Raw genomic sequence first — 26,554 nt, 5'->3', positions numbered from 1 at the left:
GCACGTCCATCGACGACTCGATGATGCAGTATGGCAATAGCAACAGCAGAACATGCATCCTCACTAGCCACACAATCAATCAATCATCCCATCCATCATAAGGTACGATCCAAACGATATCGGATGATATGCTGCGCTTTATCAATCAAAAACGAAGAACAAACCATTGACGGTTGAACGGCCATCAAGATCAAATCATTTGATCAGTCTTCTAGCGTAGATCGTAGTGAGTGTATGAAGATCGAGTTTCCTGCAGGACTAATGTCCATTATAATACAAATGGGTCAGTTAGTCAACTGATCAAGTCAAAACCGGTTCCTTCCATATCAGTGGTAGATTACATGAATAAGAGTTTCACCTCTTCTCCAGAAAGGGTATGTCCATCAGGGGACGAAAGAGTGAAGCTACAGTACGCTCATGCTGTATCAGCCTACTGTACTGCATTTAGTTAATGAAAGGGGAGGTATCTTATAACTCACTAATACCAGATATAATCACTTCCCGGGTGAACCTCGTCCACCCATCTTTGGAAGATCTCTTTGAGGGGTGAGACAGCCGAGATACAATCTTGCCATTCTTTCTTGATGGGGATTCGAGCGTCGAGGTCGATGATCTACAGTATGTACAACATTCAACCGTCACGTCACGAGACTGCATATCTCGCTCCCAACGAGATCCATTCTGAAGGAAAGAAGGAGAGTCTCACTCACTCGGATTCGTACTTCCTCAATAAGGGTGGGTCCGTTAGCGCAGCCTGACATCTTGAGAGTGTGGTGGTTTCGGAGATTCAGTTACTGGATAGGTTGTACGACTGTTGGTTGGGTGTGTTGATGAGAGGATTATCGTCTCTCATGTACAGAAAAATGACAGCTTATATACCTTTCTTCGACGACTTTGAGGTCCGCCAAGCCATCAACAATCAAGATACGATGGATGGTCATCCGGTATAGCGGTGAGTGCGGGGTATCGGTAAGGCTCAGATAAGATCATGGGATCTTGACCGTTGAGATCTCGAGGGAGGAAGCGAAGAATTAGTTAACAACACAGGTTTCACACCAGGATGATTGATTGATCGATCTGCCACCTGTGGTAGTAGGTACTCTCCATGAGGCGGGTCAACATGAACTCACTTCGTACTCATAGCAGTGATGTACTTTACTGTACTTGGCGTGACCCTAGCCAGGGGTACGATCGAATCGTCGACCTTGTCTATATCACTCAGAATATTCGTATGTACTGTACAAACACAACCTGATTCCTTTCATCATTGCCTTCAACAACCACCGCCACCCCTAGGTCTCAGATTGAATTGAGAACAATACGACTCGATTCAATCACTCCGGATTGCCAGTCTCTGTTCCAGATATTCTGGCGATGTAGATTCTCGTGCCCGAATGAATATCGAGATCCCTGCATGACTCGTCGCCTGTCAGGGTTCGTCCGACAGTAGGGTTCTTGACTCTGAAGCTGTAATATATTATAGATTATTCAGCATTATGTATTAGCTCAAGTCGTCCTCTACTATACCAGTCTGTCTCCACCTCCTGTCGCTGAGGAAGACTAAAATTTGATGTGTTGCTGGTAAATGCATATACTCACTGGAAGTTCTCAAAGGATTCACCACAATGTTCTTCCCCTGCCCATCGTTCAAAGATGAATCGCAGGGGCGATAAAGCCGAGATGCAGCCGTCCCATGAGTGTCGGTAGGTGTAGGATCCGTTGTGTCGATATTCGATGAACTGATTTGAGTTAGGACACAGGATACAGGGTACAGTATCCACCAGGCAAAGGATAGGAAGGATCAGGAGAGATAAGAGCGCAGGGGGATGGGAGAAACAGGACTCACGTATAGGTGTACTTGTTCAACCAAAGTTTGACCTCTGACACAGCCGGACATGGTTGAAAGTTCGAATATGGTATAAGCCAGCTATCTGTAATTTGGTGAGAACTTGGGAGAGTGAAAAATGAGATGACTACGTGCTCTTGTTCTGCCAAGACTGTCAGGTATATATACATGAAAGATGACATACTATGGTCAGTCCAAAGTGTCCATAAGCTAGATAGATCACTTGATTAATCGGTCATACGGTGAGACGGAAGATTCACTCCAGGTCAGCTGGTTGATGAATGTGCTCTAACTCGAGGAATGTAGTGAGGCAGATCGGCGTATCTGTGGGTGGGAATCGAGTGATGCTTGATCATCAATCAGTAATACACATATCGAAAGGCAGTGACCCATGGTTGACAAGCTTGATCGAAAATCGCCTATTGAGTTACTCTCGAAGGACAGACCCCGATGGAAGGCACATGATTGCTTTGTTGGATTGTACTGCTATTTCCACGTAGAGAGCTTGCATCTTTCAGTAATCTACAACATCCAAATCTTCGCCATACCACTATCTGAGCCACTCTCATCCTAGGAAGTCGACGTGAGTTACAATCCGACTGGTGATCTAGCCGAGCCAAACGATCGCGAAGATCTTTCTCCCCGAATGAACATCAAGTTCCTTACAGGTCTGACAATCCGTATGATCAGCATGACTCGACACATGACCACAACGCCGATGATAGAAAAAGGGGTTCACACACCTCATCACCGCTCAAAGGTTGACCTTGCAAACTATCAAGCGTGAATCTGTCCACACACGGAAAGATTCCCATCGTTCAGCTTACAGTATTGCTTTAGGATTTGTACTAGAATGAGGGGGGACTCACGAATATTGTCCCACAGGACTGCCTGGGTGATTCTCATCTACCCATCTTTGGAAGATCCCGCTGAGCTGGCCATATGCTGAGATGCAGCCTTCCCAGACTTTGTGAGTGGGGTTTTGGGTCTTGTCAACGAACTGGAAAAGGAAAGATCAGTCAGTGCTCATGTTCTGAACCAACTTATCAGGGTGAAAACGTAAGATGCAAGGGTTCGCTGATGAACGTACGATAAGTCGGACTTGCTCGACGAAAGTGGGTCCATCAACGCAGCCTGACATTATCGATGTGATTGATACGTGTGCGTGAGCTTGGAAAAGTAGGGGAAGATAAGTGTGAGGGGGAACAAGGGATGAACGGGGAAGATCAAGGGGGATCAATCCTATACAGCCAGCTTTATATACCTTTTACGCATCGTATCTATCACCTGTGGATCATGTAATCACACGCTAATCTCACGGTGAGTCGGTCAGAAGCAAATGAGGTGTTTGTCAGTTGAAGTACAGATCTGATTGTGTGCGTATGATCATACGAGAGAGGCAGTGTAAAGGATGTCTCAGAGACAGCATGTATGTATTTGCTGGGTAAGGGAGCACGGTGATGGCGGGGAGGATTGGAGTCGTCGCATGACAGGTCGTTAGATCTGATGATTGGCTGTACCGAGTCTGCCGTGTCTGGACTACGGGTCTTCTGGGTATCAAAGCCACAGAAAGAGTAGATTAGCCAATCGTTTTGAGCGTTAATGCAAGAGCAGTGTGCGATATCGCAGGATTTCGATTTGACATCACCATTTATGCATGTTGCACAATTATAAACAAATTCATCTTATGCATCCCCCATCCTCCCAGTGTTCCTCATTGCCGTTCAATCGATTTATTGAGCAGCCTTCGCCTTGGCGGAAATGACGATAATCTTCCAGTCCCTGGAGAAGTTGGGGAAGTCGGAGGGTTTCTACAGAGATGAATCCCGAATCAGCTTGTGACTGAATAGACCAGTATCGATGACTTGTAATGGACCGAGGAAGTTCAGAACCAAAGGAGACAATGTACTCACGGATTTACCGTTGATGACGATAGGAGGGAAGTTGGGGGATTGGAGGAGGAAACTGTAAAATATGTGTCAGCTCGGCATCAAACGGCATGCCCTACGACAAGAAGCCGAGACGAGAACGAGTAGGACGATAGCTACACACTCCGGACATAGGGGTTGGAGCACGATTAAGAAGAAGAAAATAGCCAGTACATACGTGTACTTGTGTTTCTCCGAATCCTCAGGATGAAGCTTCTTAACTACAGTGTCAAAAGCCTTCTCGAGCTTTTGATCGGCATCAACGTCAATGGTAACTTCGAACTCTGGTTCGGTGACGTTTTGATCCCTGGTAGCAGCGATGAACTGTTTGAGTATGATTGCACCTATTAGCTCGATGATGCGTATAGTGATATACCGCTGCAGTATCTAGGTAAGGTAATTACGTTCGGACTTACGTGAACGGGGTATTTGACAAGCATCTTTGAGTTTGGCTCGTTGGTTTGATTTATTTAGCTGGGGTTATCGTAATCTGACTATGAGATTGATGTGCGTTCGGGTATCAGTGATATTTATGGATGTGTTATGAAAGTTGAAGAAGAAAGGAGAAGAAGACATTTACACTACATCAACGATCTATTCTAAAAATACGATTGGTGGTCCAACCATTACAATGCATCGACCTAAAGGGTAGTTTGGTCTATGGAGCCCACTAGTCGTTGCTAGATTCGTCTCCCAGCTTGGTTCCCCACCAGGTCAATCAACCCCGCTGAAAGGAGCAAGGAGCGTTGCCGCTTGTTGTCGCGGCCGTGGAGGTAGGCATCGGAACCAATCGCATCAAGATTCTGTAAGCACTAATATCCTTTCTAAGCAAAAGGATTGGTTGGTTGATTTTGGTCCCATGACCCATTTCTCATCCCTCGAGCTAAGTCAACACCTCGAAGGGGGATCTTGGCTAATACGAACGGATCTGTCGTGAAAGTGAAGGCAATCAAGGAGAATTTTATTGTTGCCCATCTCAGGGTGAGATTCTCCCAACAACCCATACTGTAATGACTTTGACATCGGCTTTCTTCTAGCGAAACCGGACAGTCCAAGCCTTTGTTCGCTAACATGACACAGCCTTCTCCCTCGAGTCCAGATGGTCAGCTTGGCAAGATTAACATGCATGATACGATGGAGGAAAATGTACAATACATGCTGTGATGCGCTGCAGGAAAGCAATCAGAAAACCCGAACAGGACAATTCAGTTACCTGATTCGTAATCAGGGCTATCGTGTAACGTGTAAATTACCCTGAATTTTGTCCGTGGTTACGGCCGCGTCACACAGTTTCTGGTTTCCCAGCCAGAAAGTTAAGGTTTTCATAAAGATTCTGACATCCCGCTTGATATGACAGTCTGATCACTTTTGTCTTCTGAGGCAACGACATCAGATCCTGCCAGAAAAACGAAGCACCGATCTTCTATGGTCAACAAGAGCCGACATATATCAACAGGCAGATAGTCTCGAACAACGAGTCAAAAGGTGCAGCGTAAGAGAAGTTTCATAGATCAGATCCACAGATCGATTTCTATGGCATTCACCATGGACATGTGGCTGTACAATGAAGCTATGAAATAGGTTTCCTCTGATGTTGTATCTACTTCCATGATACACTCCTCTAAGATCACTACTCCGGTCCCAAACTGTAGCCCATTCGATTCGCTGTTCAAGACCTGTCCTCCTCAAAGTCCCTTCCCGGTCAACGATGGAGAGCACGAATCTGATATCCATGTCTTTGCAGGTACCCGTCCATGCGCTCTAGCCACTCCATGGACTCTTTTCGGGACTGTACCTTCACCCACATCTATGAAATCATATGTAGCCTCAGTCCCTTCGCTCTCAGTGTGAGATGAAGCCCCGTCCTGCGCAGCGACCCCTCTCGACAAGGATTCTCTAGGGTTCATCTGCCCAGTAATCGTTTCCCAACAGAGCTTCAATTCCTCTTGTTGAGCAGTCAGAGGTGATTCAATAGCACATATCTTTACAAGGGCCGATTCTCCGATGCTTCTCAATTCGCAATACCGCTTGCGTTGGTCTTCGGACAAATCGTCAAAAGTCGGATTCACAAAGGATTTCGTCTCGATATTTGAGATCATCGTGCTCATCTCCTCTAATGACTCATTCAGGTTCTGTTTCGAGTTTCTTTCTCTCTTGGAGAGAGACAGGAGGTAATTCAGGTGCTGAATAATTTCTCGGGGCCGCTTCATCAGCAGTGAGATAGCGACGCCGTCTCTCGTCACGTCGTCGGGTGCTCAAACGAGGCCTACGTGATATAGCGGCTGAGCGTGTTCGCAGTTTGTCGTAGTCACTTTCATCGCCACTTGCGCATGACTCCCAGACCCCCTCTTTGTCATCAGGTTGCTCTGATTCGTTGGACGCTTCCATGGTGTTTCGACTGGTTGATTGTTTAAGTCAATTCCCTACGACAATCCTGTAGTGAGATTGTGTGATTAGGATGGCGAAAAACGATTGAAAAAGAAAAACGGCGTCGCTTGTATCATATTGTACTGAGTTGCAGTCACACCAAAAGCTCCCTGACCACCCAGAATCTGCTGTTTTAGGAAAAAATGAGAAAGGATCGAGCAACAAAAGACTTCGTGAGAGTGAATGTTCAAGGAGAATTGGCACTCAGCGAAAGTCTGGAATGACAAAGAGTAACACCTCGGTCAAAAGGAGGTCGAAAGCTGTGCGTTACCTATAACAGGCATGTCATAGCTCGCTCTGATAAAGTCGCTGTTCCCTTGTCATAGTCTCCAAGTTCTGTCTTTGACTTCATCTTGATTTCATGAGGGCGCCACCCGCAAGAACAAAGGAGGTAAAAGTCTGAACATCGCGTCAGGCGTCTTCGTAAATTATCGCCAACTTCCAAATTTATGAATGCACTGTGCATCAGTCGATTCGGATCGGTTAAAGCTTGACACAATCTGCGCTCAACGTAAAGGAACGCAATGCTTGCTACAGTACTAGCATCATACTATCTAGCTATATTCATCATTTCGATGTCGATCAACTAACAGGACACTCAGTCCCCAGAGACGGGATGCAAGGTGATCGTTGGCACTGTTCTTCGAGCTGAAGCCGTATCGTCTGAGACATTGATCTTTCGAATGCTGCCACGCATGTTTTCCATCTGCTCGAAGCCTCAACCCATTTGTACCTGGATTCAAGACTCGGCCATCGGTCCCAAGACTCCCCATTCTCATTCTGGATCATCTCCTTGCCGACTTGCGCATACAAACAATCGCCGATAGATAATAACTCCTTGCCGACTTGTTTCTTTGAATCTACCCGTCCATGCGTTGAAGAGAGCACAGGGGATGGATCCCATGCTAAAGTGTCTCTGACTAGCTGGTTGAGCTCTGCAGTAGCATTGCTGAGAGCCTTCCGCGAGGGGATGTTCTTTTCGTGCTCGCTCGCCACAGTACATGTAAAGGGAGCTGCAAAATGCCATTCTCTAGCGATCTTTGATTCCTCGGGACTCAAGGATCCGATGTTTAGTCTCCTGTACAGCTCATTGCCTTTTTCCAACGTCTCCAGGCGGGACGAGTTCAAGACTCTTTTCGCCTTTTGATTGGGAATGCCATTGAGCTCGTACTGTCTTTGTTCGCAGAGATGATCCCTCAGTTTCCAAGTGACACCTTGAAGTTGAGATATGAATTCAATGGGACCTCTGTATCTGAATCTGGGATCTTGCTAAAAGCGACGAAATAAGCTCGATCTCCAAACCTCTTTTAGTTTGATGCGAGGTGATAATGTTCCAAGTGATAAAACATGTGTGTAACTCACGCTCGCAGTACTTCGAATGGCATTGAGCGCGAACCATTTCTGTGCTATCTCAATTTCATCCGTCCCTCCTTCGCCTGAATGTATATTGTCAACTAGCTGTCCGAAGAGTCTGTCTCCCATACTGCCCTGATTGTCTGCTAATATCCGATTCCTGTGGGAAAGCTCACCTTCGGGTGAGTGATGCTCTAATAGGGTAATAATGGTATCGTTGATATCGTTCAATCTCTTCGCGTGGACATTACTGCCCGAATATTCCTTGATATACTGCCTGAAAGGATGTGGCATTCTGTCAGCAATCTCAGGATGACAGGAGTACTGTATAATATGGTGGAGAGATGTCGATGAGTCTGGAGAAAGTCAGTACCTGCTCGATGTTCTGAAAGAGTAGACGCTCCTCTTATGGCTGTCCATTTTTCGAATTACGAGCCTCAAATAACATAAACAACGCTTTCCTTTTCGTATCACGAAGCCAGAACACGTCACAAAAGGAAGATTCACAAAGTCGCACTGCGATATGATATTGTATGGCGGAGAAAGTTCTGCACAAATCGCGTTTCTGCCACCATAGAGACTCCTTTTGGTGCCATTATTGTGGACTACATTACATATCAAAAGCAATGAGCTTGGCAGGTAGACTTATGCCAAAACACCTGAATATCAGTCTGTCAGCGGTTTGCCAGCTCCAAGATGCATGCATGCGAAATGATATGGATGCACAGGGTTTATTAAGCGCTGCCACTTTCACTTTGTTGCGGAAACACTGGTTTTTATGGTTGTCCTACCTTTGATGTATGAATTTCACACTGCACCTTGACTGGAGCAAATGCGAATCATCTCAGAATGACTGAACAAGTACCTCAGGTGTCTGAGCATCGAAATATGTGAGTTGCATGCATGCTTGACATACCATGAAAGCTTGATCTGACCCACCCAAGATGGACCTCTATGGTGGCAAAGACGCGATTTGTGCAAAACTTTCTCCGCCATATAATACAACAGGCCTACCTAAGATCCTTTATACATCTCGCGCCCCTTCCTTCCACTCATAGTGTCTTCGACTTCCCTCTGACTTTTCACCAGAAGCCTTCATGTCTATGTACATCTGGCTTGCAACAAGCCCGTCGGAGCTCAGCGAGGTAACTAGATGACGCTCACTCAGCTCCTTCCACTTGTACTACAGCTTGTCACTTACGTTGATGACACTGCATCCCCAACATATCGAACAATAAAACGCCCCTTCGTTGGGAAGATTGCCATTATCTACCACGATCGGGGCGTTGGTAAAAGCTACCGGGCACGTCATTCGTCTTAACTGCGACCACCGCATCTTAGGTAAAGGACCGTCACTTACTCATCCTAGGTTGGTCATCAGGTTGTCGTGTGATATTTCTGGGCTCTTCAGTCGCGCATGAGGTGTGTTCGACTGTAGTTGCTTGATTTGATGGACCGGAATAATCTGGAGGATGCGCGGGGTCCGGCACAGGAGCCGAGATAGGCTTATCCGTTGGATGGTGGCCCATGGTCGAGGCTTAGTTGAGGTAAAGAGGGTATGATTATATCGAAGGTGTCGACGTATGCATGTGTATATCCACTTATGGGTTCGTTGACCAATGTCCTCATTCACTCATTATATCAGGACGGGTGAAAATGACCTCAGATCATCGCGGACGGCGAGGGACGGGGATCGGTCATACTTCGCCGATCAATGATCGATAAACTCCAGTCGCCCCGAACAGCAACCATGCACCTATGAATATGGCTCATATATACCTATACAGCTTGTGGCTAGTCACCTCTGTACAATTCAAGCAGTGAAGAGGGTACAGATGCGTTTCTCCATCTCGTACCCACACAGCGGGTGGCTTGGCGGGCTAGCCCTGACGTCAGAAGAAGTGTCATTGTCTACAGCACGAAGCATCTAGACATCTCGGACCTTTCACATTATGTTTCACTGTCATGAACTTTTCATGAACAAGGGTCAGGTTTAAGACGACGAAATATACAGCATATGCAATATATGAAGAAGTCACGCACTTCCTTTTCAACCGCAAGCACATCGCCACTCGATCACCATTCACCACCAACCTAACAACTTTATTTTCTTCCAGTAACATACATTAAGCTAGCAAAGCGTTCGCGACTCCACGTCTTCAAGATGGACTCAACGACTCAAGTCTCATTACCGCCATCCTTCAGCTCTGTCCCCGCAGGTTCAAGCTCGCCCCTCGACGAAAGACACTGGCGTGGTGTGAACTGCTCCGTTCCGGGGAAGAAGAAGCCAGTGGAAAGTCCGCAACAGCCCAAGCCAGAGCAGAGGATGCAGCCCAAAAGTTCAGAAATTTCGTCGAGCTGTACCATCAAATCTGTGAACAGAGGATCAAGATCGACCCCGAAGGTACTGCAGAGCCCGACGAACAAGTACTTAAACAGCTGCTTTCTGGCATGTATTTCCTTGAGGATTCCGACATGGATATCATATGGGAAGCGGCTTCTGTAAGCGTTGATGCGGCTCTCAGAACGAATGATCCGTCCAAACGGGTACTACCGTTCGCCTTCTCGCTCGAGGACTCGACTGGACGAGAATCACCGATCACTTCCACATTCAGTAACCTCGATGTCTTTGACGCCGTGGAAAACGTCAATATCAACAGTATGAGTAGAATGGCATGTACATGGGCGAGGGCGAGCTTTTTGGCGACCCTCCAATCCGATCACAAAGCGTCGGTTGGGAGTGCTTTTCACGATCGTCTGTCGAGAGGTCTCAGTACATACGAACATGACAGCGAAATTTTTAAATAGTTCCGCGGACCCGGTTGGTTCGACATTACAAGGTTTGTACACGGATCCGAGGAAGCTCCGTTGTGAGAGGAGTAGATTCATCGCCTGATAGCGACGTTCTGGCATTGAGCCAATGTATTTGGTCTAGCTCAAAGTATTATTCATCCGTTCTCGTTAGGTATCTATGATTTCACACGCGTTACACTTTTTCTGATAAGTCAGGCAGGAAGCATTAGCGAGCACGCCAGTGTCTTTGACCAACTGTGGAAGAACTCCCACACCACGTTGTCTTGCCCTTCTGGTGATAAGCAAGATGACTTATGGTTGAAACGTAGATCTGTTGTTAATTATACATGTTTTTCTGCGCGTTATTGATTCTTCGAAATCAGGGTGTATATTGGAATTTCTCTGATGGACTTCTGTCAGACAAGAGAGAGTAGATAGTGCAGGGGACGAATAATCTTTGTGCTGCTCATCTTATGTCATGCTCAATCTCAAAGAGATTGATACGAAGCCTGCTTTCTTGACCGTGTTAATCGAAATGCAATAATCGGAGACAAGCTTTGGAACTGTGCATCCCAGGCGGATTTATGCTCTGACGTTGTCGATGACCACACCGGCTGTTTATAGCGTGTACCTGTCATGAGTCGTTTCGAACATTTTACCCCGGACCCTACTGACGTCTGATGAGGTCAGTGGCTACGTTGAGCGAGACACCCTTTGTCATTCTTGAGAGCACAAAGGGTACATCAATCGTAAAAGGATTAGAGAGAAAGACCTTTTATCGTTAGTATGTTTCGTCACTCTGATGTCCGATGTGAACGGGGAGGTACATTCCATAAGGTATATCTATATACATATACTGTTCAACGGACTCTTGTCGTGAATGAGATAACGGCAACATCGTCACTCAACCACGATCATCACCACCATATCAGAATATCGAAAAAGTAAAGCACCCGACCCATCACAGGGCCACTACGCCCTCCACAACTTTCTTCACAACCTCACCATCCCTTGGCTCTGCTCACCCCGATTGCAGCTCCTCATATGGAGATCCACAAATGATTGATGTAGACTTATTTGCTAAATGGGAGGACATCCGAATGCAATATGCGCAATCCAAAGTCGATGACGCAGTGCGAAAATTGAGAGACGATGTCAATTCCTTCACCAAAGTCCTGGAAGAACGAGCCAGAACAGACCCCTCAGAACCTGATGAGAAGGTGCTCTCACAATTATTATCAAAGACTTACGGTCTCTCAAAACCGGACCGAAAGCATCTCTGGAGAGCGGCTTGCGCAAGCGTCGATACCGCTCTTAGTAATGATGACCATCCGAAAAAGTCTTACCGCTCTCGGTTGCGCTTGGTGATCTGAACGTGTCTGATGCGGTGGAACACATCAATAGCAGCGAGATGAACAAGACGGCACGTATCCTGGCAAGAGCCGGCTTCTGGGCGAACGCCCAAGTTGAAGTGAAAGATTTTTGCCGAGTACACAACGAGAGCTGTACCGATGAAAGCCAAAAGGTAGACTATGAATCTCTCGAGAGGGGTGAGAGTCGCTGGACTCAGGATGGAGACACCTTCAAGGGATTCTATGGGCCAAATTGGCACAATATTGTCATACTCCCGGCTGGGGGCGAGGAAGCTTCGTCGGTGGACAATTGAGATCAGAATCATATCTGTCCAGAGCGACTTTAACAATGGGTCATAATGAACACACCTTGTCAGATAGGTAAATGAACAATGCAATGTATCCTAATAGTTGCTCGTACGATCCAGACCATTCTTCCTTCCGTAGCAGTGATATCGTAAGACACCTTATCATGCATCAATTCGTCCAAACATGGTACAACATATATTTGATGTGTTCATTTTCCCGCAACGTTATACAGCGATCTCAGTATTCTCCTTTTGATTGTCTCCTTCAATATCCTTCCGAATCTCTTGAGTATCTTCCCCTGACGAAGGGATCGGCGTTACACCGGGATTAGGTGAAGAGGGTTCGCTCTTTCTCCCTTTCGCCTTGAGAGCTTCTTCGTTCTTCGCTACCAGACTTCTCAAAGCATTCTCAGCGGTCGAAGCAGATCCCGGACTTTTCGATAACGAAGATTCTATTTCGGTGGTCCTAGGAGACGTGATGTCGATATTAGGTATGTCATTGAACTGAGGATCGGGAGTGTCGATTGACGGTAAGGCGGCAATCGAGTTGGATCTTTCCTGTATCTCTGGTCGGACGGGCTCAGCATTACTGCTCGAGACCTCGGTATCGGGCTGATGTGATGGCTCAATCTGAGAAGGTGTATGGTCACCTGAATTGACGGGCGATGGTTTTCGAGGGGGTAAAGGAGGTGGGACGGCAGAGATAGGTGTGGAGGGTTTGGCCGGAGAAGGTATATCAGGTGGATTGGCAGACGGAGTCTCATCGGGTCGAAGTGATTCTTTCGATCTTCTTGGTGGTAAAGTTGGAGGAACTTTCGGTTCTTCCGCATGAACATTTTCGACTAATTCTTCCCTTAGACCATCTTCCGTCGATACTTTCCTGACCATTGGTTCCGCAGCATTATGACCTATACCCGTCACTTGACCAGGTCGTTTCGGTACTCTAGGCACCACCATCGACCTTCCGGAAGTAGGCTGTACAAAGACCGGTGCTGATCCAGATGGTCGGCGAGTATGCGGAGGTGTAGATGTGAAGGAGCTGGGATGCTGCGAGATGTCATCCTTGACTACTCCTGTAGTAGGTTTTGAAGATGGTGGAGACCATTTCGGAGGAGAGGCAGATGCTGGAGATGCGGCCGAACTAGGAGACGCGAATAAACTGGGTCTGGAGCTTGAGGATGCGGATCTGTCCCTGGCTGGTATCGGCATAGGAACTGGGGTGACGCCAGCGTGTGCCGCAGCGTTCAATCTATCTTGTAAGGAGCGATTGGGCGACGTCGCCAATGACGATCTCTCATCTTCGCGAAGATCCTCTTCCGGAGGTCTGTATAACGCCGGCGGCCGATGTTCTTCCCTGTGTTGTACACCCTCCTTCATCGCTTTACGCTTAGCCGCTAATCCTACACCCCATTTCTTAAGACTCTCCCTGGCTGTACCGACTTGAGCTTGGAGAGCTTGCTTGTCACGAGCCCGAAGACTGCTGATGAGTGAGGCGGTCGAGCTATGCGGTGCTGTGGAAGGGATGTTGGCTCCAGTGCTTGAGCTACTCGTGGAACCGATGGATGCATCAGATTGCCGGGGTTCACCAGCCAGCGCCCGAATATTGAGTTCGCCTCGAGGAGTGGTTGAGGGTGTATTGTCGGAGGGTTGAGCTGCTTCAAGTATTTTCTTCTCTTCTTCCGACAGCGGAGCAGTGCTAGAGGAAACTTGTACTGCAGCTATTGCAGGGCTGTTAGTGAAGTTTGCGTTGTTGAGAGTGGGATCAGCTGATGAAGAGCGTTGAAATTCCGAGCTGTTCGATCGTTGTCGTATCAGGTTGTCATCAGATGGGTGCTGGATTGCTCCAGTCACTGTCTGTGTGGTGAGAGAAGGAGGTCGAGCGGAGCCAGTTTGAGCAAACCACTTCTTGGTCGCTTGAACAGTGGCAGCTGTTTTGTTGGTAGTGCCATTACTGATCGTAGGCGGCGCAGTGTCTGTACGAGGTATACCCAGCTGAGGTGCCCGTTCGGTCTCCCCTGACCCATTGACATCGACTGTTCGCGATTTCTGTATGTTCCTCTTCCGTAGATTCGTTGTAGCGGGCACGGCTGAGGATGGATCTTCGTTTGAAGTCTGGATCTCCACTTCTGGTTTCGGCACCGTCGTATCTGATTCTTCGCTCTCGGTTGTGCGCTTGATCTTGCTGGAATCATTGAATATTGCCCCGCGTATGTTCAGCTTGGAAGTGTCGAAGAAAGCTAGATCGTCCATATTAGGCAGCACAACGGATTCTGCGATCTGTCGACAGTTGTCAGCTTCATAGCCCGAGATAAGAAGAGGAAGAAGCATAGACTTGGGAGAAGGAGAGCGTGCGGAGCACTTACAACATCCCTTAATTGCTTCTCGATAGCTTTCAGCACCATCCCAATCTGAATCTTCCTCTCACTGACTACAGGTATGATCTCGATATCCATCTTTGGCATTGAGGTGAAGCCATACCAGACCCTACTACTGGGAGGCTTCTTGATTTGCAGGACCAGATTGCCTTCTAACGATTTCACCACTACAGCCAGTACCAGATCCACGACATAGGGCTTGAATCCTGTAGGAATAGTTGCGGTAGTAGCGATAGTGATGCGGACTTGTGAATTAGGTCGACTGGGATGAGACCTGTACTGCACATTTGCTTCGAATGCCGCAGTCCCTTCTGCAGTCAGATCTTTCAACATAGGTTTTGAGAAACTATACTTGGTGATGAGCTTTTCTGTTCATACGCAGAAACGGTATTAAAGCTTACAATGGCGGCGAGGTTCCCACATTCACCTCTCTCACTACTATGGGACCGAGGAAAGAGGGTCTGTTCACCCGGGTAAGCTTCTTCATCATTTTGGTAATGATAAACTATAACATACACTAATCAGCTTTCCTGTCTTCCATCATTCGGAGGTAAATGCATTCTTTCTACTCACCTGGTCAAGAGCTTCCGTTCGATATAATGAGAAGAATATCCTTCCCAGCATACCATTGAACCATCTCATGGGTATAGGATCTGGTTCGGTGTCTATCGTATCCACCAACGCCTGCATATCCCTCGATTCGAATACGTCGGATATTTTGGCCTGAGCTGCTTGAGAAGAGGCTTCAAGAAGTGCGAGGTACCAATCCTCCATCCTGCGATCAGTCAGCTTCCGGCGATAGTCTGGTTTCACAACCAAGAAGTGAGACTGCACGACTCACTTCATATTTGATTTGGTAAACAAGAAGATTGGCTTATTCTCCATTTCCCTTTCTCTCCCCTCTTCATTTCCAGCTTGAGTGTCCTTGCTAACCAACGGTAATCCCTTCTTCTCCACACCTTTCGCAACCTTCAACACCACCGCATTACGCTTAGAGAACATCTCCGCGTCTTTCCCTTTAAACCTCTTTCCATCTTCCTTCTCTATCCTGACAGTATATTGGTCCACTCCAAGAGCAGCAACACAATTGGTCTGCGATTCATCTTCATACAGGAATAACACTGAGCCCTTGAGTACACAAAAGAAGAATTCCTTTGGAACGGGTTCTTTCTTAGCTGCGCGAGACTCTACCATCGATCGATAGGTCTGAGCTATCCGAGCTGAGTAGGTGGTAGGATTGGGGCTGCTGGTAGAAGCGGCAGTGGATGATGAAGCGTTTGTGATGATTGATTCTGTATCTCCTTTCTCCTTTTCCAAGTCTTCATGTTCCGCTTCATCAGCTGAGTCAGCATTAGAGCCGGTGACTATAGCATTCTTCGAACCAGAAGTGATGGGTTTGAATTGACGTCTAACAGTCAGCCACCCAGACATGGGCTTCTCTGCTACCCCAACGAGAGAGTTTTTACTCTTTTCGATTTGCTCATTCTTCTCCTGCTCATCTTGCAACTCTGCTTTTTCAACTTTGTGAGGATCCGAGTCCCCTATGGGTACCGATCCATACTTGTAGACGTAGACTATACAAACGGAATTTCAGGTTGTCTGATCACCAGCAGATGGTGGAAGAAGATTGTACTTACCAATGGCAAGGACTATCACCAAGGGCACGAACGTAATACCTCCAAGGACATAGATCACCAACCACTGGAAAGGCCACCACATGGTCGATTCTTTGGCCTAAAACCGTCTCAATGGAGAGTCTTTTCTTTGGTGGGAGCTGTCCTAGGCGAGATGCTCTCTCAAATTATAATCGTCGACCTTGTGTCATGAAGTGTAATGGTGAGTATGCGACCGAGTGGTAAGTGTTATGATATGACCCTTTCAACGTTTCATCCAACTCATACAGTACATACACATGCTCATGCTGGTTGTTATGGAGCCCCCATCAGATGACGTAGCGGGAAGCAGCGAAACAGTTAGGCACGGAGCATACCACCGGCGTCATTGTGAGCCTATCTTCGCTGATATGTGCCAAGGAGGCTAATCAGGCGCGAGCTATTCAACAAGGTTGAACTTGACGTCTTTGCGATCAGCAGATGGGTAGAAAGCGACAAGCAAAATCGTGATATGCAGCATAGGAAACATACAGCAGTCATCCGTGTGAGTGAAGTATCAAATGGACATCCAATAGGAAGAGTATGTCAAGTTTGTATGATTATCAGAACCGTTGTCCAGCTTCAAACGTGACTTGCTAATCCGAATCGTCGATTCTCAAAGTCCATCTCCGGATCATATTTCGGACTACTGAACATGGGCTTCGAGCTACCAACCATCATGTGAACATGGCGCACCCATGAGCCTATCGGCGCCGAAGGTACGAGATGAGGTACGTCGGATTCATCCTGAAGGCGATCCTGAAGGCGGAGGACCATCATAATCTTCATCGAAGGACGACCGAAAGGGGGCACTGCAGTTGTACCCGGTTCAAGCACGCTTGCAGACTAACCATCTCTGACGATTTATGGTCATCCACGTATGTGGCTCCGTATTATTAGTAAACATCACGATAGAAATGTCAACGACGACGTATGTACATGATACGGAAATGCTATCAGTGGCTTTCGCGTGCTCACCATGCCTCGTCATCGCCTATTCGCTTTGCAGGACGCCTCGTACATACGTAGATCTGTAACTGACTGAAGCCTAAGGGTTAGTTACCAATTGCCACGCGTGAGAACGACGGACTGTAAGCTGTAAAGAGAGAGCAGTATATGCAGGTAAGCAGGGGTTACTACACCTACTGACAGTGCAAAAAGGTACCAAAATAAAGAGACTAGTCGTACCTGTCGATCACTGGTGTTTACCCTGAGTTTCGACGAAAACGACAAAACAGACGATTTCGGTAAGAACCGGAGAACCTCAACAATCAATCCATGTGTATATAGAGCGGTGATTGACTCTGACTCTGCATGATCGGCGGCTACGGGAGAACAGTAGAGCGTCCCTCACCTGGAAGAGGCAGAAGGCTATACTATCCTGTCATGACATTGCTCAGACATTTGGAATATTCTAAGGATGGATCTGGTCGCAAAAACGGTTCTGCCGATCATTCTCGTAAAACGTCGATCTTCTTTCCTCTTCGGGTTGAGTTCAAAGAGATCGACGGGATGCGAAGAAGTCTGTTTTTGATTTTCCACGTACATCATCGTCGCTCTGGCGCTCTTACCGACGATCGCCGAGTTTTGCATATGTAGAGCTTCAAAAGGAGATAGAAAAAGGTACAAGCCATTTCCCCCGTTTGTACGATCCGAGCGCGGTGCTGTAGATCGTAGTCTTCGAATTACCAAAGTCTCGGATGAATTACCTAACATGTCAGAAGCAAGTCGTAAGCAAGAAGCACGACTGACTTATCCGAATAACGAACGATGCCAGTACGGCAATAGTGGAGTGAATGTTGAACTCGTGGCCAATCCTGAACTTGTCCCTATCGGTGAGACATTGGCGGTTATATTGAGACACGTCGATCGAGGTATATCGCATATCCTATATCATCCACGATACAACATTCCACACACCTTCTTTCTGGCTTGCTATTCGGACATCGTTGTAGGATCTGCAGTACAATACATCGACATACAGTACGCTTTTGCTGCTCTGTGTTCCTGACTTTTACACTAAATGAAAGTTTATTCTCGACTTCTCAAGACCAAGTACAAGAAGGAGGTCCTGTCAGTTGGAAACAGACATACATAATTTCTAAACTACTTCATCATCGTCATTCACACGCGAACAACATTCCTTTGACCTCAATCATCAATAGTTAAACTTCGATATATACTCATCGCCGGACATTGAGTGAAACCATACCAAACCAAGTGTCCTAAACATATACTATCCCCTTTTGTTCTCGACAACGACAAAACCAATCCTCATCTCACTAAGATACTGTAGCACCTGTCCGTTGATCGTGAGGCCGCAATCATCATGTCTACGCAAGTGTAAGTCCAAATTCTAGTCCAGCTGAACGATCAGACAAAAAACAGAAAAATCATACTAACTGCTCTATACCATCGCAGCGGCCAAGTGGCTTTCTGGTCCCATCCGACGATCTATGCCCCCACGCCCATAGACGAAATGATTGACCCCCTAGACTCGGCGGTGCCCTCAGCAGTCCATTCGCCCGACTCGTCATACTCTGCCACATCCCCTTCCGAAGAATTCCGATCCCCCACCTTTCCCACCGATCATGCCTTCGAATTTGATCATAGCCACGAAGAGATCCAAGCGGAGGAGTACGATGAGATGCAAGAACGAGAACAGGAGGAGGAGGAGGAGCCTAGGTGGTTGGGGAGAAGACCCTCATGGGCCTTATCAGCTGGAGGATCGGTCATCTCTGTATCTCCCCGTGGGAGTTTATGCGGGAGTCTAGATAGTAGGAGGGGATCATCAATCTCATTGTCCATGTCACTTACCAAAGCCCCCAGACTCCCTTTCGAAGCTAGACGTCAATCCAACCCAAGTTTACTGGGATTCGACCTCGCCGAACAGAGACGACGATCCAGTGCGAAGAGTGCTGGTGCCCAGTCGCTTACTCGCCGGAGATCGAGCGCACTGTCCTCGACGCTTTGGCGATCGAGGAGGAATTCATCGATGGTTGATGCGATGGAAGAAGCTAGGCTACGGAATATAGCGAGTCTCGACTTACTGCGAAGGCGGTTCTCAGAGGTAGTGGAAGTGACGCATGGGTACAGTGACGAGGAGGAAGATCTGGATGGAGCATGGGATTATCAAGCTTGGTCGTCTTGTACTTCCGATTATAATTCAGAGTACGATGAAGACGAGGACGATTCAGAAGTTCATACGGAATCTTACATACCTTCACCAGACTCAAGGAACGGAGCTTCCTTCGTTCCCTCCTTATTCTCCAATTACCCTCTAGAATCAGTGGCGAGAGCTCCACCAAACGCTCCGGAAGAGAATCAATTAGATCCTTTATCAGTCAGTCCCTCACCTCTACTCCACGCCACCCGATTCCCCCAGGATGATATCACTATCCAAGGGATCGGTACTCCTCCTCCCTCTGCTCAGCCCAACGCATTACTCCGAGATCGAAGTAGGCCATTATTGAATAGGTCAATCACGACATACGTCGCACCACGTACCATCGGTGTTCCACCCGGCGCAGCACCTCCAAGACCAGGGCTCGCGAGATCAGTCTCCAACCCTCTTATCTCCTCCACCGCCTCCTCTCAAGAACAGATAAAGGGTTTAGAAATTAGAGCGTCCGGATCGTTCCCCCTCGCCAGGGCAACACCATTGGGTATCTCCCCATTACGAGAATCACTGAGACGTCAATCAGTAATTTCCGATGGCGGAGAATCATCCAGGCGAAGTTCGCTGGGTGAGAGGAGGAGAAGCTCGTTGGTACCAGGAATGGGAAGAAAGAGCACTCGCAGTGGATCGTTCAATGGCTCTAGCTCGGATATCAACGATGCGTCTAGAAGAGCTTCCTTGGCTGAGAGGAGGATGTCACTGGTCAAGGAAAGTGCCTTCAGAAGGATGTCAGGTTCGACCTCTACACGGAAGTCGTCCGAGGCCGATGGGGCGGAGCCTAGCACTAGGAGGAAGAACTCGAGACCATCGACTGGTACGAGAGCATCCTCGGTAGTCAGTATAGGTGAATACGGATACCTTGCCCCTCAAATAATCATCGATGGTCCCAAGGTCACCCCAAAAGTATCCTCCGAAATAGACGCACCCCCGAAATTACGTGCCAACGCACCTCCCTCGATCGTCCTTCCAACCTACACCTTCCCAAACACCACGCTCATCAGTCCAAATGCCGAGACACCACGGTTCAACCCCCCGTCCCACTTCCTGCGTAATCCCGACCCCTCTCCCACGTCCACACCGACGTACGATCCCATGATCACTCCCACCACCTCCAAGAGCTTCTTCTCGGAATCCAGTGGATCTGGATCGTTGGGATCGCCCAAAACTCCCCGAGGACCGTTGATTGACAGAGGACGACCAATCCCTTCTCCAGAGTACGAGGCGGCGAAAGTCTTACCTTTCAAGGATATCATTACTCAACCGACTTCACCGAAAGCGGAGAAGGAGATAAGCACGATTCGGATCAACGAATCTCGGATTGCCCGTAAAACACTTTCGATAGAGGATATGCACCTAGTACTGGAGGATACGACTCCCAATGGAAGTATAGGAGAGATAGGTGAGATGAATAAGCCCAAACCGACGATCAAAAGGCTCTTGACAGATCCAGATGCGAATCCGAATCCACAAGCTGGAGTCGGTGGTGGTAGTGGCAGACCAGGGATGTTCAGGGGATTATCTTTCCCCATCTCAATAAAGCAGGAATACACTTTCCCATCTCCTTCTTCCTCCAGCACCTCTCCTGCCACAGCAGCAGCGAACGGAAAAGGGAAGGGGAAAGCGGGGTTATACACATTCCCTTCCTCGCCACAATCTAGCAAGTCGCCTAAACCGAAAGATCAAGAGCAAGGCAAGCAAATAGACGAATCTCGACCGAGTCTCACGAAAAGACGATCCATCACTTTCATTGAGCCTCCTTCTCCTCGCTCGACTCCGACTTCGTCCAGACCCAAATTGGGAGAACGGACCAGTTCGTTCACAAGATTCTTCCATTCCAAGTCTAAGAAATAATTTCACTTATCTGTTTGAAGGGAATTCCGCTGTATAATGTTTGTGTTTGTGTTTGTGATTGTGATTGTGATTGTGATTGTGATTGTGATTGTGTTTGTGATTGTGTAGGAGTAATTATGTAGTATAACTCCTACATTGTGGATATGTCAGTATGCAATCTATAATTACATCAGATACCCAGAATGATGCATGGTACACTACTATACAATTGTACAATACCACCGAGACATAAAGATATGTACAAAAACAAAGAAAGAAAGATCGTTAATATTCGTTATCTTATCCTACACCCTCACACCCTTATTCTTCACCGAATCATTCCTCTCTACCCCTTCTCCGACCGGTATTTGTACCTCTTTAGCAGAATGTAACAACTCCAATAATCCAGGTAACAGGCTATTCTGTCTACAAAGCAACACAAGCTCCTTTCCAGTCTGAACATCCATTATACCCGATTGTTTCTCTACTCCACCCAATCCAATAGGGGGATGAGTAGATTTAGTGGGTACCAATGGACCGAGGTCATATTCCTCTTTCAATGATTTGGTGTATGAGATGGAAACGCTTCCAGATCTAATTTTCTCTTTGGTAGTGCTCTCACTACCTCTATGTTCTACACCACCGTTCGTAGAAGTGGTGTTATTTGTATCCGTTATATTTTCTATATGACCCGGAGAAGCCTTATATTCCAAGGGGATCAACGCATCCCTCAATACTTGGATAGAAACATTTTCAGCGGTCCGTCTAATCTCTGATTTCGAGATTGTCGTTTTGACTTGTTTTGCCAGTTGGATTTGTCGAGATAATAATTTACCCCATCTTCGCTTACTTTCCAGATCATCCAGACTGAAGCAGTATTTCCTCTTTATCCCTAAATGAGAGATGAACGATACGTGGAATGTGTATTTCATGAATGCTCGTTCGACGGTGAATAATCGGGTGTTACCGAGATTACCATATAACGCACTGCACCATCCAATACCATCAGCTCTTAGGAATAGTCGCCGTCTGCGCCAAAACACAGCTAGACTCACGCATTACTTCCTATCCTATTGAACGATAAATGCCTAACACCCAAACTCGTCCCCTTGACTCTGAAGGACAGTTCCGACGCTCTGGCAAAGTCCAATAGGGGCGTATCGAACACCAGGCCTTCACCCAGAAGCTGGATCTTGAATGCAGGATCAGGAGCAGGAATGGAGATGGTGATCTTTTCCGACCAAACGTTGTAAGATAATTTACTTGGTCGTCTAGGGTGAATATCTATCTTCTTTGATGATTTCGACTCCTCTTTGGGATCTAGAGATTGAACCAATTCCCTGCCCTTGATTGAGCCGTAGATATCGCTCAACAAATCTACCGGTACTAGTCCCCTGGGATCTTTAGACTGGAAAGCCGATGTGAAAGTTTCCTTTGTAATCGCATGATTCGGTAACGAGAACCCGAAAGTACCGTAGAGCGAATCGTTGAACTGGATAATGGCCAACACCAATTCGGCAGCCAGATCTCGGTCATAAGCGATTTGAGTCTGGTTAGCCTCGAAGTATCTATACCCGAAGCCTCTCAATAGGGTTTCACAAGAGGTGGGTTCGGTAGGTAATCTGATAGACAGTAGGAACATCCTCAAGGCCTCGTCAATCCTGATATTCAGGAAATTGAATCGGTCGATGAAATGCCTCATGAGCTTATCATTGTGCGCTAACAAGTATCCGACTTGAGTTTTGTCCAGTTCGGGAGTCTTGAATATCAAGGAAGCCAACGTGGCAGTATCGACCTTCGGGTTGCTCCTTTCTACCAAGTATGCGCAGGCAGATACGGGATCTTGAGCAAATCTTTCAATGAAGTTGGTGACTACTGGATGTCGTGGTGGTTCAGCCGTGGGCTCTTCATTGAAACCTGATATTGCTAGTTTATCAAGTGAGACAATCGACTTGACAATGTATTTCATGTCGAGGGTGGCGTGAATACCATGGGATATGATGGGTTTGGCGATGACGAGGATGTCGTTGAACAAGAAGAGGTATCTGTCTTTGACGGTCTACACCGATAATCCTATTAGCAAGTGCCAATGCGAGAGCAGCGAAAATATAGGCGTCACACTCACATGCGTATTGACCACTTGCAGTATCTGAGTAGACAATAACAACTTCCTAGGTGGATCATCCAGTATCTCCGGCCTAGCAGGATCGTCCGGACCAAGAGCCAATACCGCATCCATCCTCGTCAAGACGTCCTTGGATCTTTGTTCCAGTTCCTCCTCTTTGTGCTCAAGTAAAGCAGGTTTATTATTCTCCCCTCTCATAGAGATGAACCTCGTAAATCTTGATCCTTCTTCGCTCACTTCAGGAACAACCGACACGCTCGGTGAGGCTGACCTATGTCGGGAGGGTTTCACTCCCAAATTTTGCTGAGGTGGCGGAGGAGGAGCGAACGGATCGACATCTGAGGAGATGATCTGGGCTCCTTGACCTAATGTTCTAGCTTCTCCCGCAACGTCAGGTGAAGAGCTCTTGCGAGATACGCTGCCTGATGATCTCGGGGAGGTGGAATGTCCAAATGCTTTAGACAGCCAATTTCTCCTGGTTGCACTGTCGGCTGAGGCTCTCTTGTCGTCTGGATGCGTTGTAGGTAGCGGCAAGGCATATATGGATTCTTGCACTACTGGTGGTGTCGCACGTTGTTGACTTGGAACAGCGGAGTCTGAGACTTGATGGATGAGTTTAGGCGGTTCACCCAGGGTGACTGATCCATCGGTATTTTTGCGTTCTAGCTGGGCGATGCCAGGGAAAGGAGAGAGTTTAGCGCTCATGATACGGGGATCATTGAGGTTGGCTCGAGGTAGAAATGATACTTGAGATGGATCATTCGACAGTTGATGTTGTAGCAACAGAGCGGCTTGAGGATCAGGAGCAATAGAAGGGGATAATGAGCTGACGGATGGTTGGTGCCTTGGACTGTGTTCTTTCGAGTATGAAGGGGTAGTGGAAGATTCTGATTCTCTCCTACTGAATGTAGCTGGTTGAAGGTTCATAGGACTTGCTGGAGGACTGGTGGTGGAACTTGTAATTGACGTTCTACTCTGACTTCGTTTCTTCATAGCTGATCTAACGCTACCCTTAAGCTTGGCGGAGAAGCTTCCTGACTTCTGGTGGTATGTCTTGTCAGTGGGTACCCGAATCTCTTGGTCTTCCCTACCTCCGACTTCTTCCCACGACATCATGCTATCTGTTCGGGTGGTAGAGCGAGAAGGAGGCGTCAGATTACTTTCGTCATCGACAGCCTCTTCTTGAGAAGGTACTTGAGGTTGAAAAAATTCAGCTGGACTGTGTAGTATGGGAGAGTCGGTGAAAGTCGCTTCTGTAGAAGAACACATCCATGAGATTAGCAATGAGTGTCGCAAGTCAGAAACGAGTGATCTAGAACGGTGGATTACTTACGATGCAGATCCTTGGCTGGTGTTCCCCATTCACTACCCTCATGGACCTCCTGAGGCCAATGCTGACCATTAGAATGAGGTTTCAATCCAGCAGAACCAGGTAACGATGACCCTCCCATGACAAACATCATTGAGTCTAAACCGCTCAGAGTTGATCCACCAGGTGACTGCGATCCTTGGATGGTACTTTCCGTTGAAGTAGAACTGTGAGGCTGATGATTTGGGCGAGTAGGCGTGGCATAAGAAGGTTTTGGTGGGAGAAGAGGTTCATCGGAGACCTGAACATCGCTATGAGCGAGGTTTTCGGTATTTTGACCGTCATCATGTTCGGGAGTAACAATCGAAGGTAGTGGGTCCGCTGTACCCATTGCTGTTCTGGCTGTTCGACTAGATAGACTCCTTCGGAGGTGATCTTCATACTCGAATGGTTCTTGAGATGATACCATTGTTCCCCTTGATATTGGGCGATCACCTACAGCTGCATTAGCAACAAGTAGGTCTGCACCTGATCCCGGAGTGAAAGTAGGCTGAGCAGGTTCTAGGGGAGAATGACGAGCGAAGGAGGGGATTTCGTTCCCAAGTTGAGGCAAACGATTCTCGTCGTCTTCGTGATACTGCCGATCTTCGTGTTCTTGTTCCCCACTGTACTCGTCGTAATCTCCATCATCGTCGTTATCTGCCTCACCCAGAATATCTTGCTCTTCAGCTTGATGATTATTCTGTTCTGCCTCTAACACTTCTACCTGAGCTCTTCTTTCCTCCCACAATTTCCTCACTTCCTCCTCTTCCTTCTGTCTAGCGGCTCTTCTTTCCGCCAACCTCTCTACCATCCTTCTCCCTACGGCACTTCGCCTCTCTTCACCCATATTCGACGAAGACACCGTGAAACTCCTCTGCAACCTCGGTCTAGCCTCTGTCAAAGTCATATCGGATGTTGTATGTTGTACAGGATCTTCAGCAGCAACATGGGATTTGTTTATAGCCAAACCTAACATCCTGGTACCACCCAGCGTACCCGCTCGTGTAAGATTGACGCGTGAAGGGGTCGATAACGTAAAGTCCTCTTCGGATTGTGGAGCGTCTTTTCCACCAGTAAGCTTCGACATAGCGTGAGCCCTGGCTGCGTTGGAGTTGGACCGCTGTAGTGTTGCCAATTCACCTAAAGTTGGTAGGGGACTAGGAGTATTTCTCCCACCAATGGGTACACTATGCGGATATGGGGATGGTGATAATCCTGTAGGAGTCAAGGAAGGGAGATATGATTGAGCGAGTTGCATTGCTGCCCAATCTGCTGCTGGAGGGGTATAAGGTGCGATGGGAGATGTCATATGGTATGTTGAGTTGGCTGAGACGGAACGTTGCATCTGCATTGCTGCGCCGGGTGTATGTGTTGGTGAAGGATACATGTTGTGGTGATCAAAAGTGGTAGCTACGGGTGAAGGTGAAAGGACTTCTTGAGCTTCGGATGGGTTTGGTGAGATGTCGAGTGTAGATGTTGATGGTCCAGCATGTTGCTGTTGGTCATCCAACGTATTCTCATCTTGAGTCTGGTCGCGAATGGTCTGTGCGGTACTGACGTTGGGTTCTACATTTATGGCTTGAGCGAGTGAAGGTCTCCTTCCATCTGGTCGTCGAGGTAGCGAAGCTGCCCTTTTAATCTTTGCAACAGCCTGTGAGCGTACTTCTGCTGGTGTGGGAGGTGAGGTAGGTCGAGAACCTGCACGAGAAGATGGACGGGAGGCATAGAAATGCTGCTTGGTGGGTGAACCCATTTTATCTTATGGAGAAAAAAGGGGGGTTTTGAGAGGGGAGAGGGTTGGATTTACGGCAAGGGTGAAATGGGTGGTCGTGTTGGATTTCTGAGATGAATTTTTAGTTAACGCATGATTGAGTGGATTGGATATGGATATGGGATGAGACTGTCGTCGTCCAGGAAGGGGGTTGTTGTTGAGGGTGAATGAATACTATGGTGTGTTGTCTGTGCGATATATATACAGTACATGTAACGTAGAATGACCAGTTATCGCATGTACTGTAACATGTACCATACATACC

The 26,554-nt window shown here is 47.4% G+C and overlaps 11 protein-coding genes across 11 annotated transcripts; 3 read left to right on the top strand and 8 right to left on the bottom strand.

The window, feature by feature from the left end:
- Positions 1 to 195: 195 nt before the first annotated feature.
- Positions 196 to 761, bottom strand: I302_106634 (uncharacterized protein; the record flags this gene model as incomplete). Its single annotated transcript, XM_019192716.2, has 4 exons — positions 196 to 258; positions 359 to 404; positions 480 to 613; positions 711 to 761. The coding sequence occupies 4 exons, from the start codon at positions 759 to 761 to the stop codon at positions 196 to 198; spliced, it is 294 nt and encodes a 97-aa protein (XP_019045713.2).
- Positions 762 to 1,334: 573 nt separating this feature from the next.
- Positions 1,335 to 1,897, bottom strand: I302_106633 (uncharacterized protein; the record flags this gene model as incomplete). Its single annotated transcript, XM_019192717.1, has 3 exons — positions 1,335 to 1,467; positions 1,600 to 1,739; positions 1,847 to 1,897. The coding sequence occupies 3 exons, from the start codon at positions 1,895 to 1,897 to the stop codon at positions 1,335 to 1,337; spliced, it is 324 nt and encodes a 107-aa protein (XP_019045714.1).
- Positions 1,898 to 2,453: 556 nt separating this feature from the next.
- I302_106632 (uncharacterized protein) lies at positions 2,454 to 2,987 on the bottom strand (the record flags this gene model as incomplete). The annotated part of the gene is made up of 4 exons (XM_019192718.1): positions 2,454 to 2,516; positions 2,590 to 2,635; positions 2,716 to 2,846; positions 2,937 to 2,987. The coding sequence occupies 4 exons, from the start codon at positions 2,985 to 2,987 to the stop codon at positions 2,454 to 2,456; spliced, it is 291 nt and encodes a 96-aa protein (XP_019045715.1).
- A 592-nt stretch (positions 2,988 to 3,579) lies between these two features.
- Positions 3,580 to 4,214, bottom strand: I302_106631 (uncharacterized protein; the record flags this gene model as incomplete). The annotated part of the gene is made up of 4 exons (XM_019192719.1): positions 3,580 to 3,657; positions 3,760 to 3,811; positions 3,953 to 4,098; positions 4,191 to 4,214. 4 exons carry the CDS (start codon positions 4,212 to 4,214, stop codon positions 3,580 to 3,582), a joined length of 300 nt encoding a protein of 99 aa, XP_019045716.1.
- A 2,569-nt stretch (positions 4,215 to 6,783) lies between these two features.
- Positions 6,784 to 7,848, bottom strand: I302_106630 (uncharacterized protein; the record flags this gene model as incomplete). Its single annotated transcript, XM_019192721.1, has 3 exons — positions 6,784 to 7,470; positions 7,564 to 7,637; positions 7,731 to 7,848. The coding sequence occupies 3 exons, from the start codon at positions 7,846 to 7,848 to the stop codon at positions 6,784 to 6,786; spliced, it is 879 nt and encodes a 292-aa protein (XP_019045718.1).
- An 889-nt stretch (positions 7,849 to 8,737) lies between these two features.
- I302_106629 (uncharacterized protein) lies at positions 8,738 to 9,083 on the bottom strand (the record flags this gene model as incomplete). The annotated part of the gene is made up of 2 exons (XM_019192722.2): positions 8,738 to 8,850; positions 8,915 to 9,083. 2 exons carry the CDS (start codon positions 9,081 to 9,083, stop codon positions 8,738 to 8,740), a joined length of 282 nt encoding a protein of 93 aa, XP_019045719.2.
- Positions 9,084 to 9,718: 635 nt separating this feature from the next.
- Positions 9,719 to 10,362, top strand: I302_106628 (uncharacterized protein; the record flags this gene model as incomplete). Its single annotated transcript, XM_019192723.2, has 2 exons — positions 9,719 to 9,806; positions 9,863 to 10,362. 2 exons carry the CDS (start codon positions 9,719 to 9,721, stop codon positions 10,360 to 10,362), a joined length of 588 nt encoding a protein of 195 aa, XP_019045720.2.
- A 1,043-nt stretch (positions 10,363 to 11,405) lies between these two features.
- Positions 11,406 to 11,720, top strand: I302_106627 (uncharacterized protein; the record flags this gene model as incomplete). Its single annotated transcript, XM_065870311.1, has 1 exon — positions 11,406 to 11,720. The coding sequence occupies one exon, from the start codon at positions 11,406 to 11,408 to the stop codon at positions 11,718 to 11,720; it is 315 nt and encodes a 104-aa protein (XP_065726383.1).
- Positions 11,721 to 12,232: 512 nt separating this feature from the next.
- On the bottom strand, positions 12,233 to 16,101 carry I302_106626 (uncharacterized protein; the record flags this gene model as incomplete). Its single annotated transcript, XM_019192724.1, has 6 exons — positions 12,233 to 14,284; positions 14,371 to 14,728; positions 14,784 to 14,887; positions 14,956 to 15,157; positions 15,224 to 15,956; positions 16,020 to 16,101. The coding sequence occupies 6 exons, from the start codon at positions 16,099 to 16,101 to the stop codon at positions 12,233 to 12,235; spliced, it is 3,531 nt and encodes a 1,176-aa protein (XP_019045721.1).
- A 2,262-nt stretch (positions 16,102 to 18,363) lies between these two features.
- Positions 18,364 to 21,063, top strand: I302_106625 (uncharacterized protein; the record flags this gene model as incomplete). Its single annotated transcript, XM_019192725.1, has 2 exons — positions 18,364 to 18,377; positions 18,456 to 21,063. 2 exons carry the CDS (start codon positions 18,364 to 18,366, stop codon positions 21,061 to 21,063), a joined length of 2,622 nt encoding a protein of 873 aa, XP_019045722.1.
- Positions 21,064 to 21,347: 284 nt separating this feature from the next.
- Positions 21,348 to 26,271, bottom strand: I302_106624 (uncharacterized protein; the record flags this gene model as incomplete). Its single annotated transcript, XM_019192726.1, has 4 exons — positions 21,348 to 22,029; positions 22,098 to 23,101; positions 23,168 to 24,420; positions 24,501 to 26,271. 4 exons carry the CDS (start codon positions 26,269 to 26,271, stop codon positions 21,348 to 21,350), a joined length of 4,710 nt encoding a protein of 1,569 aa, XP_019045723.1.
- Between the last annotated feature and the right edge of the window lie 283 nt (positions 26,272 to 26,554).

The sequence above is a fragment of the Kwoniella bestiolae genome, chromosome 5 (genome assembly GCF_000512585.2).
Source record: "Kwoniella bestiolae CBS 10118 chromosome 5, complete sequence".
Classification (NCBI taxonomy): Eukaryota; Fungi; Basidiomycota; class Tremellomycetes; order Tremellales; family Cryptococcaceae; genus Kwoniella; species Kwoniella bestiolae.
Note: the sequence above shows the minus strand (reverse complement) of the source record. Positions and strands in the feature narration are given on the sequence as shown.